Source organism: Schistocerca nitens, chromosome 8 (genome assembly GCF_023898315.1).
Source record: "Schistocerca nitens isolate TAMUIC-IGC-003100 chromosome 8, iqSchNite1.1, whole genome shotgun sequence".
NCBI lineage: Eukaryota > Metazoa > Arthropoda > Insecta > Orthoptera > Acrididae > Schistocerca > Schistocerca nitens.
Window position 1 is genome coordinate 279,699,766 of NC_064621.1, and position 16,487 is coordinate 279,716,252.

Genomic DNA, 16,487 nt, shown 5'->3' on the forward strand with positions numbered 1-16,487 from the left:
TGGAAAACGAGCCCCTGACGAACTGCTAGGCGCACCAGACCGAAGATGGATTATCCAGAAGTGGGACTGGTGGGCGCGGACCGCAGAGGGAACCATCCAGAGCCGCAATGGACGAAAAACGGAGCGGCAACGCTCCAACAGGTCGTGGCGAGCGGGCGCGGACCGCAGGGGGAAACACTTGGTACCCCAGACCGTAGATGAAACCCCCAGGAGCGGCTGTGTTCCTCGACGTCTCCAGGGCATTTGACTCCGTGTGGCACGACGGCCTCGTGTACAAACGTTTTGTGCACAGGGTCCCGACGTCGCACGGGGTGCTACTCTGGTCGTATCTGGCCGACAGGACTTTCCACGTCCGCCTGGGCGAGGGGACGTCCACGCACCGACCCATCCGTGCTGGAGTGCCGCAGGGGTCCGTTCTCGGCCAACTGCTCTACTCCTTATTCACAGCCGACGCTCCGCGCGTGGCGCCGGTGAAGTTGGCATTATACGCCGACGACACAGCGCTATTCGTGCGGAGTATGAAGGCAGTCGAGATGCGCCGCCTGCTCCAGCGTGGATGTGTGGCCCTTGGTGCGTGGTCAACAAAGTGGCGCCTGAAACAGAATGCGGCGAAGAGCCAGGCAGTGGTGTTCACACGAAGACCACTGCCACCAGATCTTCCGCCAGTCACCGTCATGGGAAGCCCCGTCCCGTGGAGCAGGACTGGCCGCTACCTGGGAGTCATTCTCGATCAGAACCTAACGTGGAAAGCCCACATCGAGGACGTCAGGGGCAGAGCAATAGGGCGCCTACGCGTTCTGTACCCTCTGCTCAACCCGTCGTCTGCCTTGCCTCCCCACCACGGCATCACGCTGTACCTGGCGCTGGTTCGTCCAGTGCTGGAATATGCGGCCGTGGTGTGGGGCAACGCAGCCGACACACACATCAACAAGCTGCAGAGGGTGCAGAACAGGGCGCTCAAGCTCGCTCGGCTACACCGCCAAACCGGCATCCCCTTCCTCCGCGACCGATTTAAACAATCGGCGCGGGTCTTTTATGAGCGGACTGTACAGTCCGACAATAGGCTCATTAGGGACTTGGGCCATCCTATTCACCACAAGCCAACCACGCGTTGGCCTGACCTGTTACGAGACTAATATCTCGTGGCAGAGAGAGGACAACTCCACCCCAGGAAACACCTCAGGCCAATTCGCACCGTGAGGAAGCCACTCCACAGATACCAGATTATGCAGGAACAGCAGTATATGCTTAGCCTGCTCCCACCACGGGTCAGGGCAGACCCGTATGGATAAGAGACAGTGACAGTGACCCCCAGGAGCGGGTTAGGTGGGCGCGGACCGCAGAGGGAACACCTAGAACCGCAGCGGACGGAAAACGGAGCAGCAACGCTCCAGCAGGTCGCAGGGAATGGGCGCGGACCACAGAGGAAGCGCCTGCAGCCGTTGGTGGAGGGGGAAGTCCATAGGCATAAATACTGGACCAGGTCCACTCGAGGAGCAAAGAGCGGCCTGAGCTGGCGAGGTGAGCGCATCGCTGGTGTTGCGCGCTTCGCTTACTCGGCCGTTGAGAGCTCGTGAAGAGGTTTTCCGTGCTGTGGGCGCCGCGGAGAGCAAATTGTCGTGCGTTGTTTTGACGACGCGTGCAAATTGTCGTGTTCCGCGCCTCGCAGCATGGGAAAGAAGCGTGCGCAAGGGAAACCTGCCGCTACGAGGGGTCCTTCGGTTGTGCAACTCACTGAGTCTGCCGACCGTGCAAGGAACTCCAGAGAAGACGAGTCGCGGCCTGTCCCCCCTTTGTACGTCAAGTGCAAAGGTGGGTGGACGGCGCTGTTCGACACCATGACGAGCTGCGCTCGGAACGAGGTGGTCTACGAGTCTGTCGATACAGACTCGCTGATCTGCGTTCGAGCCGCAAACGTGGCCGACCACAGGGCGATCAAGGTCGCAGTGGCCGACCACATCGTCGACGCGCCGCCGGCGCGAGAGAAGGCACCTTTCGTCGGAAGGACGAAGACGACTAAGGCACTCCTCAGGGGGTTGCCTTGGTGCTGTGATGAGGCAGCGGTCCGGGAAGGGCTGCTGCGAGCCGGGTTTGGTAGTGCAGCCGCAAGGTTGCACAACCGAACCAACAAGAAGAGGGCGCCGCTCTATGCCGTGACCGTGCAAACGGTCGACGGCGGGAGTGACATCTTCGACTTGCGGAAGTTGCTGGGCTTCCCGGTTACGACGGAGGCTCTCCCGACCGCCATGGATCCTCAGCCCCAGTGCTTCAGGTGCCAGGGCGAGGGCCATGTTGCGAAGTATTGCCGCTACGCGGCGCGGTGCGTCAAGTGCTCAGGTGAGCACGACAGCCGCGCCTGCGACCGCGGCAGCAACGCTCTGCCGACTTGTGTCCGGTGCGGCGGCCCGCACGTCGCCAGTTGGCGCGGCTGTGCGGCTTTCTCAAGCCGCAGCCGTGCCGGGGGCGGCGAAGCGGCCGCGGCCGCACCGACGCAGCAGCAGAAGAGAAGACGACGTCGGAAACGGCGTAGGGCGCAGAACAGCCCGGCGCAGCTGAGGGACGGCGCAGCAGCAGATCCACCTGCCAGGGGCAGGGACGGCCGCTCGGAAACGGGCAGCCAGGACGCAGCTCGCCTTCCCGCGAAGAGATGTGACCTCGAACTCGGCACCGCCGTGAAGGAGGCCACAGCGGCCCTCAAAGCCGTCATGGCGGCGGAGAGGGCTGCCTTCGCAGCCGCCGTGGCTGCAGAGAAGGAAGAGGCCTTGAGGCAACTGCGAGCAGTTTTCGCCCAAGGCCTCAGCGCAGTCGTACCTGCGAACACTCCTGCGACCTCGCAGAAGGACGTTCGCGCGCCTATCCCTGCTTTTGTTCCAGCAGCACAGCAGGTGAGAGGCGCAAAGAGGACAACCGCCGCCCCAGCGGAACCGGTGGCGACGCCGTCGACCGCGGGAGCGACCCTCATCGCGACAGCGAGAGCGAACGGCCTGCATTTCTCCGACGCTGAAGCGGCGCAGCTCATTGAACCAGCGGAGCTGCTCGAAGCTGCTGTGCAGAAGTCCTGCGCCGTGCAGTAGAGGAGGACGCTGAACGGTAGCCAATCGCCGTCGTTCCGCACCGGCCTGATGAAGCTGCACCAAGTCACTGACGACAAGGTGCAGCAGAGGGCCTAACAGCAACGCATGCGTTGCCGCGCCGAACTTTTATGTTACAGGGAGGAAGCCACTGCGGCCGGCCCAGGAGACTACAAGAGAGCCCCGCCGCAGCACCGGACTGACCCCGCTAACGACCACGCAGCACATAGGTAACGATGCACGATACCTCACGCTAACCTTCCCTCACCTTGCATGCTCTGTCGCAGCTAGCAAGCCGCTACTGCCCTTATTACCCGACCTACTGTCGCAGAGGTTTTTTTCCCTTGGCGCTGGCCTTGGCACTTTTTTTCCTTTGCTCTTAAAAACCGCTACCCTTCGATCGTTTTCGACCACTTCTATCTCCTGATGGACCATGTTAATGAGTAGTCTTACCCAGACGCATGGACAACATCACAGCCTGCATCCTGTGACGCCTGATTCAAAAACTAACATGTTTACGGAGGTGACAGTAGAACTTTTGGTCTGGTCACCACGTTGGTGCGGGCGTGGAGGGGCCCCATCCTATTTAAAACTCGAGGAGCAGTCTCAGGTCGCACCTGATGAAGGTTACGAGCTACGTAACCGAAATATCGTGCAAGGACGACGTTGATATCCGGCAGAACACCCGACAACCCAAGATGTCATTAGATCGCCGGGAAGCCTGAAGAGTTACATGAAAATTTCCTCTTTTTGTAGAATGTCTCCTTCGCTACAGAAATGTGAGTTTCCACCTCTTGATGGAATCTGAAATCTTTAGTGATAGTACTTCCAAGAGATTTAAATGCTCTGACTTAGCTAATAATAAATTGTCTTTTCTTTAGATTTGTTAGTCTCCTCCCTTGACGATCGCGATACTCTTTGTTTTTGCTGTGTTCGTTCTCATCACATATTCCATACAAGCTTCATCACATCTTCTAGTATTTTATTTACGGTTCGTTCATTTACTGCCGCTAATGCCATTTCATCAAGAAATCTAATACATTTATTCTCTTTCCAGCAGTACACACTTCTTTTGCCAGCTAATCCTTTCGCAATAAGAGGCAAAAATCTTTTCTGACGCCCCTTCTATTGCTGCTTAATTGTGACATTTAATTTCCATTACTTATTCCTATTCTCTTTCGTAAATATAAGTTCTGGACCAGTTTTCTCTCCTTCCAAGCTACTCCTTTCCTCTTCAAAATATCCAACAGCTTCTTCTATTGTATTCCGCTTAAAGGTCTATCCAAACTGATATAAAATGCATAAATTTCTCTATCTTATCAATATATCTTTCCCCTACGATTCTTAACAAGGCCAATAGCATCCCTTGTTCCTTTTCCTCCTATAAATCCGAACTGTTCCACCTTGGTCAATCTGTCCAACTTGCTATTTAGCCTTGTTTTCAGCACTCTAAGCAGTACATTAGCTGCATGAGAAATTAGGCTGATAGACCTATGCTACTGACATTGTATCGTATTTCCCTTTAACTCAATTGGTATCATTACTGCTGCAAGGAAGTAATCAGTCCATTCCCCTTTCTCCTACATCTCATTACAGAGGTAAGCCGTTTCCTTCTTTCCCGTGTTTCCCAAATTCTTCAACAATTCTGATGGCAAAGTTATCGATTCCAAATGCCTACATGCCTTCCGAGTCTTCATCTATTTCATCGCCTTTTGTATCTCTACTCTCTTTTCATCTTCTGGCACATATTCCTTGTCTTCAATCTTGATTTCACTTCGAGAATGAAATTTTCACTCTGCAGCTGAGCGTGCGTTGTTATGAAACTTCCTGGCAGATAAAAACTGTGTGTCGGACCGAGACTCAAATTCGGGACTTTTGCCTTTCGCAGGGAAGTGCTGTACCGTCTGAGCAACCCAAGCACGACTCACAACCCCGTCCTCACACGGGACTGCTAGTTCTGCAAGTTTCGCAGGAGAGCTTCTGTGAAGTTTGGAAGGTATGAGACGAGGTAATGGCAGAAGTGAAGCTGTTAGGACGGGTTGTGAGTCGTGCTTAGGTAGCTCAGTTGGTAGAGCACTTTCCCGCGAAAGGCAAAGGTTCCGATTTCGAGTCTAGGTCCGGCACATAGTTTGGATTTCACTTAGTATTTTCTCCATCTTATACAGATATTCTATACATTCTTGACATCTGCTCAAAACCTTATGTGGTTATTTAGCTAATTTTCCATCCACTCTTTCTATTTCCGTATTAGTCTTCCTTCATTTACTTTCAGAAACTCCCGAACGAGTCTGTATATCATGATGGTGAACAGTAAAAGTGAAGTTGAGTTTCACTTGCTACTAATAATTGGTCCGCCACAAATCAGAAGAGTGTTTTGTTAGTAAAGAGAAGAAGATATGTAGTCCCAGTCGAGACACCTGACCGGATACTGGAGGCGATCAGTACGCACGGCAGCAGCGAGAAGCAACTTACCTTCAAGTGTAACGACTTGTAGCGTCGCTGAACTGATACTCCACACGAGTTGGGGCATTTCTCCAGCGCCAGGTCACACTCGTCCAGGTGGATCTAAAATAATAAAAAAGTCTGTAACCAGGGTAAATGGCTCCGTTGCATAAAGATTATTCGGTGACAGTCTCCGAAAAATCAGTGGTCAGCTAATGAGCATTTATGACATGCTGGTAGAAAATGGTAACTAAGGTAGCCAAAAATGCTTTCTATTATGTACGACGTATTAACACACAAAGTACATTTTCAAGAGGGAAAGATGCACATAACTGTAGGCCTATGTCACTAAGCTCAATCTGTTGCAGAATTATGGAAAATGTTTTATCCTCATGCATTATGAGGTACTTGCGGAATGTTAGCCTCCTCTAAGAAACCAACATGAATTTCGCAGGCAGAATTCTCTGTTTCTGCTATCTTAGATATTACCTGCAAGATATTCCTCCGTAAGTCCTACAGTATACCGCGCTAGCCTCAGCAACGTAACTCCACGACAAAACTAATTCTGAAAGATCAGACAAGTAAATGAACACACCTTCTCATGAAAGCGAATCAAGTGTCTTAACAACTGTATTACCTCATTCAGCTTTTCGTATGAGGGCAGAGTAGAAAATACAGATCGCTTATGCCTCTCACTGAACTTATCTTCCTTCATAGACATTATGGTTGTGCAAAATGTGCTTAGAAACTTTCGCTAGTTGTGCGATAAGTACAGGTACTGGCATTTAACCATTGTTTCAACTTCTCTCACTCTGTCAGTAACTCTGCACAGCTGTTCAAATGGTAAATACTGTCTTGAAGCCATACGAACAAACTGTCTTTATCTTCTCCTCGGTGTCGCATTGTTAACAAATATTTTGCCGCCAGCTATGTTCTGATGAAGGAAGCGGAGAGTAGCACATCTAATTTGAGTGTAAAACATATTGCTCTACAGAGTTCTAATTACAAAATATTCGTCTTGCTTCTCAGAGAAAAACCAGTTCATGTACAGGAATCCTGAATGTGTGTTACTCTTATTTTTCTTTTATGTGAATCATTTTGACGCCAGAAGAAAACGATGTAAGTTTAGAAGGCAAACTGTTATACTTCCAACTAATACAACTATATTGTTACACCTTCCCGAACGACGACACCTAATAGACAGCGAATAATTAATTTTCCAATAAGATATTTCCATTCTGGCTTCCATGAGACGTCACCTTTACAGTAAGTGCTTTCCACGTGTATCCAAAGACACACACGAATGGCCAGAGCAGAAAGAGAATCAGTTGCCTGATAGATCGCTGTGTGCTGAGGGTCAAATAACAACAAAGAAGGAAAAATATCAGTTGCCTGACATTGGCGCAAGCCAGTGACAAAGGCTGCGTCATTTTTTAAATTTTTTATCAGATGACAGAGGTAAAAAATTGATTTCTTTGAGGTCAACATGAATCTGAAGAGGTTAATCACAACATATCAACCCTCATAGGCAGGCGTCATATCATACCTATTATGAGAAATTTTTGATGTTGGACTTCATCTGACCCTGGGTACGAGGATTTATACATTGGCAACTTAGTTGGTCTGAAATAGCGCAATTAGTTTTGTCCTTCATTTCATACTTTGCGGTCTGTCTGCAGACTGCGGTTTGATGAAGATGACTATTTTATAATAAGGCCTCTGCCTCGTAATGGTTAGTTGTTCAAGTGTGTATGCCTACCTTTTGCCTACCTATGCCATAGACAAGGAGATGAAAGCAGTCATAACGAAAGTACAGAAAGGGAACAGTTTTGGACTGCCAAAGGACTGGGATGTGGTGGTCGGAAAGGGCAAACGAGGAAATACAAGACAAATTTCGAAATAAAGGGTTGAGAATTTTGTATAACCTACAACAGCACAAGTGCCACAAATTTCCGAAGAGGTGAAAATGACAATAGTAAACGCTCAGAAGTGGGCCAGATGTTTAGGATCTTTCAATGGGAAAGATGAAACGGGATTAAAGTAACACACAACGTACTTATTTAGAAATAAGAAAGGTGCAAGGGGGAAGACTTTAAAATAATTTCACTTTGAGAAAGACTGTTTCTTTCGAGATATCTACCTCCTTTGTGTTACCATAGATAATTTGTTGCTGTTCCCATTTGCACTGAGAATGCAGTACATGCGTGGCACCTAGTTGATTTCACTGCTCTAAGCGACATGCATGGGGTTTCTGATGAGGTTCACCAACCACTACTCCTTTGTAGCCGTACCATGCACAGAAAACAGCACTTAAGTCGTAGATCCATTGTCTGGAGGCTGCAATAAACTGTTAGTAATTGGTACTCTACTGTTTTGCAATTCCATTCGCATTTATTCTAGCGGAAGACGAGAAATTAGGAATTACAATCATTATCCACCGTCTATTTAACAGTTCACACGTCATTAACAATTTCACAAGTTCACCTACTAAACAACGGTAACTAATCACACTTTTATTTATTCTTTTGACGGTTCTAGACTTTACATTTCTTTATAGAAATGAAATACAACGGATCGCACTAGAAAGCGCGTCTGTGTTTGGGGGCGCAGTTTAGATGGAACCCGAAGATACCTGTAGTGGTTCGTCTGCCTTTTCGTTTGACTTTTGTTCTTGCTTTTGCTTCTTATTACGACTTTTGAAGTAAGTGAGCTATAGTCCCCTATTTAGAGACGATTGTATTTGAATATATGGATATTATGTCTATTCTTTCGGACATGTCCGAAAGAACAGACATCATTAATGACCTGCAGCCGTCTAGAAAGAAATTAGAATTATATATTTATACCTTCAGCTACTGACGGGCGTTGATATACAGGGTGTTACAAAAAGGTACGGCCAAACTTTCAGGAAACATTCCTCACACACAAAGAAAGAAAATATGTTATGTGGAAATGTGACCGGAAACGCTTACTTTCCATGTTAGAGCTCATTTTTTTATTTCTCTTCAAATCACATTAATCATGGAATGGAACCACACAGCAACAGAAAGTACCAGCGTGACTTCAAACACTTCGTTACAGGAAATGTTCAAAATGTCCTCCGTTAGCGAGGATACATGCATCCACCCTCCGTCGCATGGAATCCCTGATGCGCTGATGCAGCCCTGGAGAATGGCGTATTGTATCACAGCCGTCCACAATACGAGCACGAAGAGTCTCTACATTTGGTACCGGGGTTGCGTAGACAAGAGCTTTCAAATGCCCTCATAAATGAAAGTCAAGAGGGCTGAGTTCATGAGAGCGTGGAGGCCATGGAATTGGTCCGCATCTACCAATCCATCGGTCACCGAATCTGTTGTTGAGAAGCGTACGAACACTTCGACTGAAATGTGCAGGAGCTCCATCGTGCACGAACCACATGTTGGTCGTACTTGTAAAGGCACATGTTCTATCAGCACAGGTAGAGTATCTCGTATGAAATCATGATAACGCGCTCCATTGAGCGTAGGTGGACGAAACTAAAATGAGCTCTAACATGGAAATTAAGCGATTCCCGACACATGTCCACATAACATCTTTTCTTTATTTGTGTGTCAGCATTGTTTCCTGAAAGTCTGGCCGTACCTTTTTGTAACACCCTGTATATCAACGGGGACGGGTGAAAATGTGTGCCCCGAACGGGACTCGAACCCGGCATCTCCTGCTTACATGGTAGACGCTCTATCCATCTGTATGTAATTTAAATTGATGTATACACAGCTGGTGTTACAGATTCCAATGCATAGTAGAAACAACTATTACGCCAATTGAAAAGTTGTATCTTTTTGCTGCAACTCTTTGGATAATAACACAATAAACTATGTTCATAGCTCTGCAGACAGTGTAATGTTTCTTATGGTGACCTACCGCAAAAAATATTTCCGTCGCCTATTACTTCGTAACTTACAGAGGCAAACACATTTAGTGAAATACCCTGTATATCAAATATATAATTATGTGAACCGTCCCATCCACTGCACTTTGAATGGTTCTAGCACAAGTAGATTACGTATCTGTACCAAAATTCTCCGTCTTTTTCGGATTTATCACACATTAAACTAACTCCTGTTTCAAATCAGCATCCATATCGCAGTTAATTTTCGCACAGTTTGGTCAAGTCTGCCACGATTCAGATTCACACAATGGAACTTCAGGTTTCGCAACTCGTACTTCTCTTTGCGGGATTAGGTTTCTACTTCGTGTCTTTTTTAAAATTAGTTTTTTGTTTTCTTACATTTCACTAACACAGTTTCTTTGAACTTAAGTTTCTCTTCTTTAATTTTCAACGCCCTTTGTATCCGTCGACTTTGTGGAGTGTTTCTTTTCTGTGTTAATGTTTCTGCATCAGTTACGGTATTTAAAACTGTAAAATTATAATACAAATAAACTTACGATATTGCAGGATTATATGACGCACCCAGTCATGTCAGTGAACCATTAATATGGTTATATTACTGGTTTACTACATACGTTTAAAGAAAGGCTTAAACACAGTCTACTGAGACTATATGGTTCCAGGAACATTTTCAAGTCTCAAACATCTTTTATGTATCTATGCGGGCTGAAGCGACGAATGAAAATTTGTACCATGGCCGGGTTTCGAGTCCCGCCCATTGTACAAATTTTTATTCGTTACTTCAGTCTGCGTATATATATCGTAAATGGAAACTTTAAATACTATCTCATATTGTAAAAGCACATGAAGGTTATTTCTGTTATACCGTTCTTCTTTCGTCTAAAATGTCGCTTTGACCTGGCAGACCATATGCGTCCTCTGCATTCCTCCACCAAACATTTGTATTATTGGCTTTCGTGGTCCAATCTCTTTTTCTCAGGGATCCCTCCCCCCCTCCCCCGTATTCCTGTTTATATCATCCTGCCATCTTTCCTAAGGCCTTCCTCGGTCACTTCTGCTCCGAACGGATCCTGAAAATTTTACTCGCCGTAGTCTTCCCTCTTCCATCCCAATTAGGTGTCTTGCCCATATCAGTCTTCTTATCTTCACCTTCAGCCAGCATCAGCTTGTAAAAATTGGTCTGCCAATTCATGGTTTTTTAATTTCCCTTCATTCCTTTGACTGGGTGTCCCCCTTGAGGCCAAATACTTAACTTAATATCTTTCTCTCGATGACTAGCACCTTTTTTAATCTGTTTTCCTTGATGTAATTGTTTCACAGCCACTGGGAGAAATACCCTCTGGTACAGACTTGTTTTGGAATTTCTCGAAACTGCTCTCCACGTCTCGTAAGAAAAAATATGCTCTGTCGGTCTTTGTGATCCTTGTGTTAACATTAATATCCAATTTATTCTGATCGTTAAAAATACTTACCAAATATGTAAATATGTCTATTCTTTTAAAAGTTACTTCATCAGCTGTCAGTGGGATACCATCGCTACACACGCATTTCGTAATAAATTACACGCTTGTTCTTACCTCTTAAAATACACTTTAGAAAAATTACATAAGATGTACCATTTCTCTGCACTAACTCAGCAACAACTGATGGATTCTCCATAATGACGAGTGAATTGATCGACAACCATTTAACTGCAGCATCCTTCAGGAGCTTACTGGCTTAGCATACGACGAGATACAGAGATACGTCAAATGTGTCCAACCTTCCCTGCGTCTGGGACAGCGAAATGGCCACAACTTGTGCTAGAGACCGAGGGCTGCAGCGCCGGGACAACACTACGAGTGTGGCATCAGTCCGCGAAGAGCTAGCCTTCCTGTGTTGTTTACCTCCCGGAGTGACTGGTAACCGAAGCTGACCAGCGAGTAGCAGCAGCAGAGCCTGTCTAAGAGCGGACGCCCGGGTACACGAGACGCGGCAGCGATTAAGATGGCTGTTGGACGAACAGGGACAGCGCCACCGAGTCTGGTAACACGGAGGAGTGGGCAGCCAATTTGTTAGTGGAGAGCGAACGAGGGAGGCAGAGAGCAGCTCAGGCGGATGTGAGTTGTACAACGTTGATAGAGGCACAACGCGTGGCGCTTGGCACGTGCCCCATTGACCTAGCAGTACGGTATATAACTGCCACCCTCCTCCTCCCTTTTTTTTCGAATCATCAGTCTTTTGGATAGTTTGATGCAGTCGGCCACGGATTTCTCTCCTGTGTCAGCCTTTTCAACTCACAGGAGCAATTGAAACCGGCATCCTTAATTGTTTGCTAGATGTAGCCCAATCTTCCTCAACGGCTTTTACCCCCTGCAGCTCCCTCTAGTGCCACAGAAGTTATTCCCTGGTGTCTTAACAGACGTTCTATCATCCTGTCCCTTTTTCTTGTCAATGTTTTCCATATATTAATTTTCTCCTCAATTCTTTGCAGAACCTCCTCATTCCTTGCCTTATGAATCGACCTAATTTTCAACATTCTTCTGTAGCACCACACCTCAACTGCTTCTCCTCTCAACTGTTCCGGTTTTTCCACAATCCATGTTTCACTGCCATACACTGCTGAGATCCAAATGTACATACTCAGAAATTCTTTCCTCAAATTGAGGCTTATGTTTGATACTAGTAGTCTTCTCTTTGTCAGAAATGCCATTTTTGCCAGTGCTAGTCTGCTGTTTATGTCCTCCGTGCTCCATCCGTCAAGGGTTATTTTGTTGCCTAGGCAGCAGAATTCTTTAACTTCGTTAATTCATGGTCGCAAGTTAAGATGTTAACTTTCTCGCTGTTCTCATTTCTGCTACTCGTCATTACTTGCGTCTTTCTTCGATTTTGCTCTTCACTAGTAGTGGTATAGGGTAGCCTCGGCGACGCACCGTACCGTGGTTTGCGGAGTGTCTGTACAGATGTAGATACTTTTTCTGTTCTCATTAAACTAGTCGTTCCATTCAGAAGGTCCTGCAATTCCTCTACACTTCCGTTGGGGATAGCTATGTCATTAGCGAGACTTAACATCGATATCTTTTCACCTTGAATTTTAATCCCACTCTTGAAACTTCTCTCTATCTCCCTCATTGCTTCCTCGACTTATATATTGAACAACAGGTACGAAAGGCCATTTTCTTTTCTTATAACCGTTTTATCCGTGTACTTCGTTCTTTGTCATGTATACCGCACGTCTTTCCCCATAACGTACCACTATCTTTCTCAGGATTGTGAACATCCTTAATTTTCCTTTCCATTATTCTGTATATTATTCTTGTCACTAACATGGATCCATGAGCTGCTAAGCTGATTGTGCGATAATTCTCGCACTTGCCGGCGCTTGGAAACTTCGAACTTATGTGGATCTTTTCCGAAAGTCAGATGGTATATTGCCAGACATACATTCTACACACCAATATGGATAGTCATTTTGGTGCCACTTTCCGCAACGGCTCTAGAAATTCTGATGGAATGATATCTATCCCTTCTGCCTGATTCGATTTTAACTCTTGCAAAACTCTTTTAAATTCTGTTTCTGATATTGGATCCCCTATCTCATCTAAATCGACTCCTGTTATTTCTTCTATCACGTCATCGCGTAAGACCTCCCCCTAACACTGGCCCTCTATGTGCTCTTTCCACCCATCCGCACTCTCCTCCGCATTTAACAGTGGGATTCCCATAGCACTCTTAATGTTACCACCCTTACTCTTAATTTCGCTGAAGGTTATTTTGACTTTCCTATATGCTGAGTCACTCCTTCCGACAGTCAATTCTTTTTCTGTTTCTTGACATTTTTCATGCAGCCATATCGTCTATACTTCCCCATGCTTCCTGTTTGTTTCACTCCTAAATGATTCGTATTTCTGTATTACTGAATTTTCCTGATTATTTTCGTACGTCCTCCTTTCATCGATCAATTGAAGTATTTCTTGTGTTACTTTCTTGACCTACGTTTTTCTCTCCAACTTCTGTAATTGCTTCTGTGGATTGCCAACCAGTTGCAAAATAAATGTTTATTAATTCTTGATCATGGTTTCGACAGTTTTAAAACTGTCTTCCTCTGGAGGTATTGTACTTAGAATCACATATTATCTGTATCCGATATGGGAGTCGTTGACTCTGTCTAGTACATGTGCATATCATTCACTTGATTGCCATTTGAACTACATGATTTAAAAGTAATACCTCTCTAGTGTAGGACTGGAAAGTAGCACAGGTCACACCAATATTCAAGAAAGGAAATAGGAGTAACCCATTGAATTACAGACCCATATTACTGACCGCAATTAGCAGTAGGATTTTGGAACATATACTGCACTCGAACATTGTGAATCACCTTGAAGAAAATGACTTATTGATACATAACCAACACGGATTCAGAAAATATCGTTCTTGTGCAACACAGCTAGCTCTTTATTCCCATGAAGTAATGAGTGCTGTCTACATGAGGTCTCAGATAGATTCCATATTCGTAGATTTCCAGAAGGCTTTTAATACCGTTCCTCACAAGTGACTATTAATCAAATGGCGTGCATATGGAGTATCGTCTCAGTTGCGTGACTGGCTTCGTGATTTCCTCTCAGAGAGGTCACAGTACGTAGTGATAGACGGTAAATCATCGAGTAGAACAGAAATGATACCTGGCGTTCCGCAAGGTAGTGTCATAGGCCCTCTGCTGTTCCTGATTTATATAAATGATATAGGTGACAATCTGAGCGGTCCCCTTAGATTGTTTGCAGATGACGCTGTAATTTACCGTCTAGTAAAATCATTAGACGATCAATTCCAATTACTAAATGATTTAGAGAGAATTTCTGTATGATGCGAAAAGTGTGAATTGGCACTAAACAAAGAATAGTGCCAGGTCATCCACATGGGTACTAAAAGAAATCCGATAAATTTTGAGTATATGAGAAATCGCACAAATCTAAGGGCTGTCAATTCGATTAAATGTCTAGGAATTACAATTACTAGCAACTTAAATTGGAAAGACCACATAGATAATATTGTGGAGAAGGCGAAACAAAAACTGCGCTTTGTTGGCATAATACTTAAAAGATGCGACAAACCCACTAAAGAGACAGCATACATTAAACTTGTCCGTCCTCTGATGGAATATTGTTGCGCGTTATGGGATACCACCAGGTAGGATTGACGGAGGACATCGAGAAAGTGCAATGAAGGGCAGTTTGTTTCGTGTTATCGCGCAATAGGGGTGAGTGTGTCACTGATTTGATACGCGAGTTGGGGTGACAGTCACTGAAACTAAGGCGGTTTTCTTTGAGGCGAGATCTATTTACGAAATTTCAATGACCAACTTTCTCTTCCGAATGCGTAAATATTTTGTTGACACCCACTTACGTAGGGAGAAATAATCATCATAATAAGATAAGAGAAGTCAGAGCTCGCACGGAAAGATTTAGGTGTTCCTTTTTCCCAAGCGCCATTCGAGAGTGGAATGTTAGAGAAGTAGTATGAAAATGGTTCGATGAACCCTCTGCCAGTGTGAATTGCAGAGAAACCATGTAGATGTAGATGTAGACTTTGGCTTAAAGCTTTCTAAAATACCACACATTTGGCAATGAATCCAACAACATGTAGTGTGTAACCTGAAAGATTTTCGTGCATATAACATTTAAATATGGAACGTGACATCGGAACCTACACAGCTTGAATATACCTCTTCATGCGGCGACTTTCCGCAGAGTAGAGTGGTGCTTCTGCTAGTCCTGTATGCGGCTAGCTGCAGTGAGAGAATGTGTGACCTCACGCACCATGTTCATCGCGAAATAGGAGCCACCGCCAGCACCTTCTGGAGAAGAGGTAGCGAAAGTGGAGTCTTTTATTGGAGAGCGAGCAACAGGCAGCGGGCTGATAACCAATAGAGGAAAAGGCCGTTGTATCTGACTGCACACCGTGGCTTCCGTGGTGGGACAGAGGCAACAAGGCAGTGTGTGCTAGCCAGATTCGTGCGATACGGCGAGACTGGGCGCAGTTTGCTTCAGGTCTATCTGGCTGGTCGTTTCCGCAGCTAGTTTTCCTATGTGACTCTGTTGTAAAACTGGGCTGTTCTATGCTGGTTGGATGTCTGCAAGCGTTATAAGTTAGTGTGGTCTGCTGTATGTTCCGTGTGCAATTCAGCCTGATCAGGACATATTATCAGTACTCGCTGTCTGACATGAGAGCTGCATTTTCGATTTCCTTATATTATTTAAAGTTGTTAGATTCCTGTATGGTTGGCCACTTTCAGTTCCACGTTTGTGCTTCTTTTACTTTTCTGTTAACATGCCAGTCTTGTTTGGTGTGCATTTCCTTTTACGTTTTGAAATATAATTTGCCCCTTTTGCATAATACAGACAACTTGTGAGCAACTTAATGAGACATTGGCCGAAATGAATTAATTCGTTACAGTGCACTTTGTTTTAACTGATTTTAACTGCGAAGCAGCACTGGTATTTCACGTACGGTATTTTCCAATTCAATTGGCTTTTATACTATTTATTGGGAATATTGTAGATCTTTAAATTTTTTTCTATCCACCTGCTACACAGCTGACTAGTTATTTTATGCTGTACTAGTTCTTCGTGTGGAAGACGGAACTGCCTTAAAATGTGCTTAAAGTTATACAGTATTTAAAATCAGATAAAAGCTGAGAGCTTGTTTCAGTAAAATATAAATAATCTTAAAAAGGGGAACGAAGCACTCACAGCTCAACCCAGTGCTACCACTCTCTCTAGCAGTATAAATAGGTAGACGTAGTGTTTTGAATTGTTGAACCCCTCTGTATTGTTCATATTCCAGCGTCGTGTAGTCTTTTTCTCGGTTACTTACATTATCTGCTTTACCGAGCAAGTTGGCGCAGAGGTTAGCACACTGAATTCACATTTGGGAGGACGACGGTTCAAACCCGCGTCCGGCCATCATGATATAGGTTTTCCGTGATTTCGCTAAATCACTTCAGGCAAATTCCGGGACAGCTCCTCTGAAAGGGCACAGCCGACTTCCCTCCCCATCCTTCCCTGATCCGATGGGACCGATGACCTCGCTGTCTGGTC

General features: G+C 45.7%; 1 protein-coding gene across 1 annotated transcript in view; it reads right to left on the bottom strand.

Moving 5' to 3' along the window:
* Window positions 1-16,487, bottom strand: part of LOC126199522 (TNF receptor-associated factor 3) — a 327,738-nt gene that overhangs the window by 109,112 nt on the left and 202,139 nt on the right. The window contains exon 3 of the mRNA XM_049936443.1: window positions 5,544-5,636. Coding sequence (XP_049792400.1) covers window positions 5,544-5,636 — 93 coding nt within the window. The remainder of the gene's footprint in view (window positions 1-5,543; window positions 5,637-16,487) is intronic.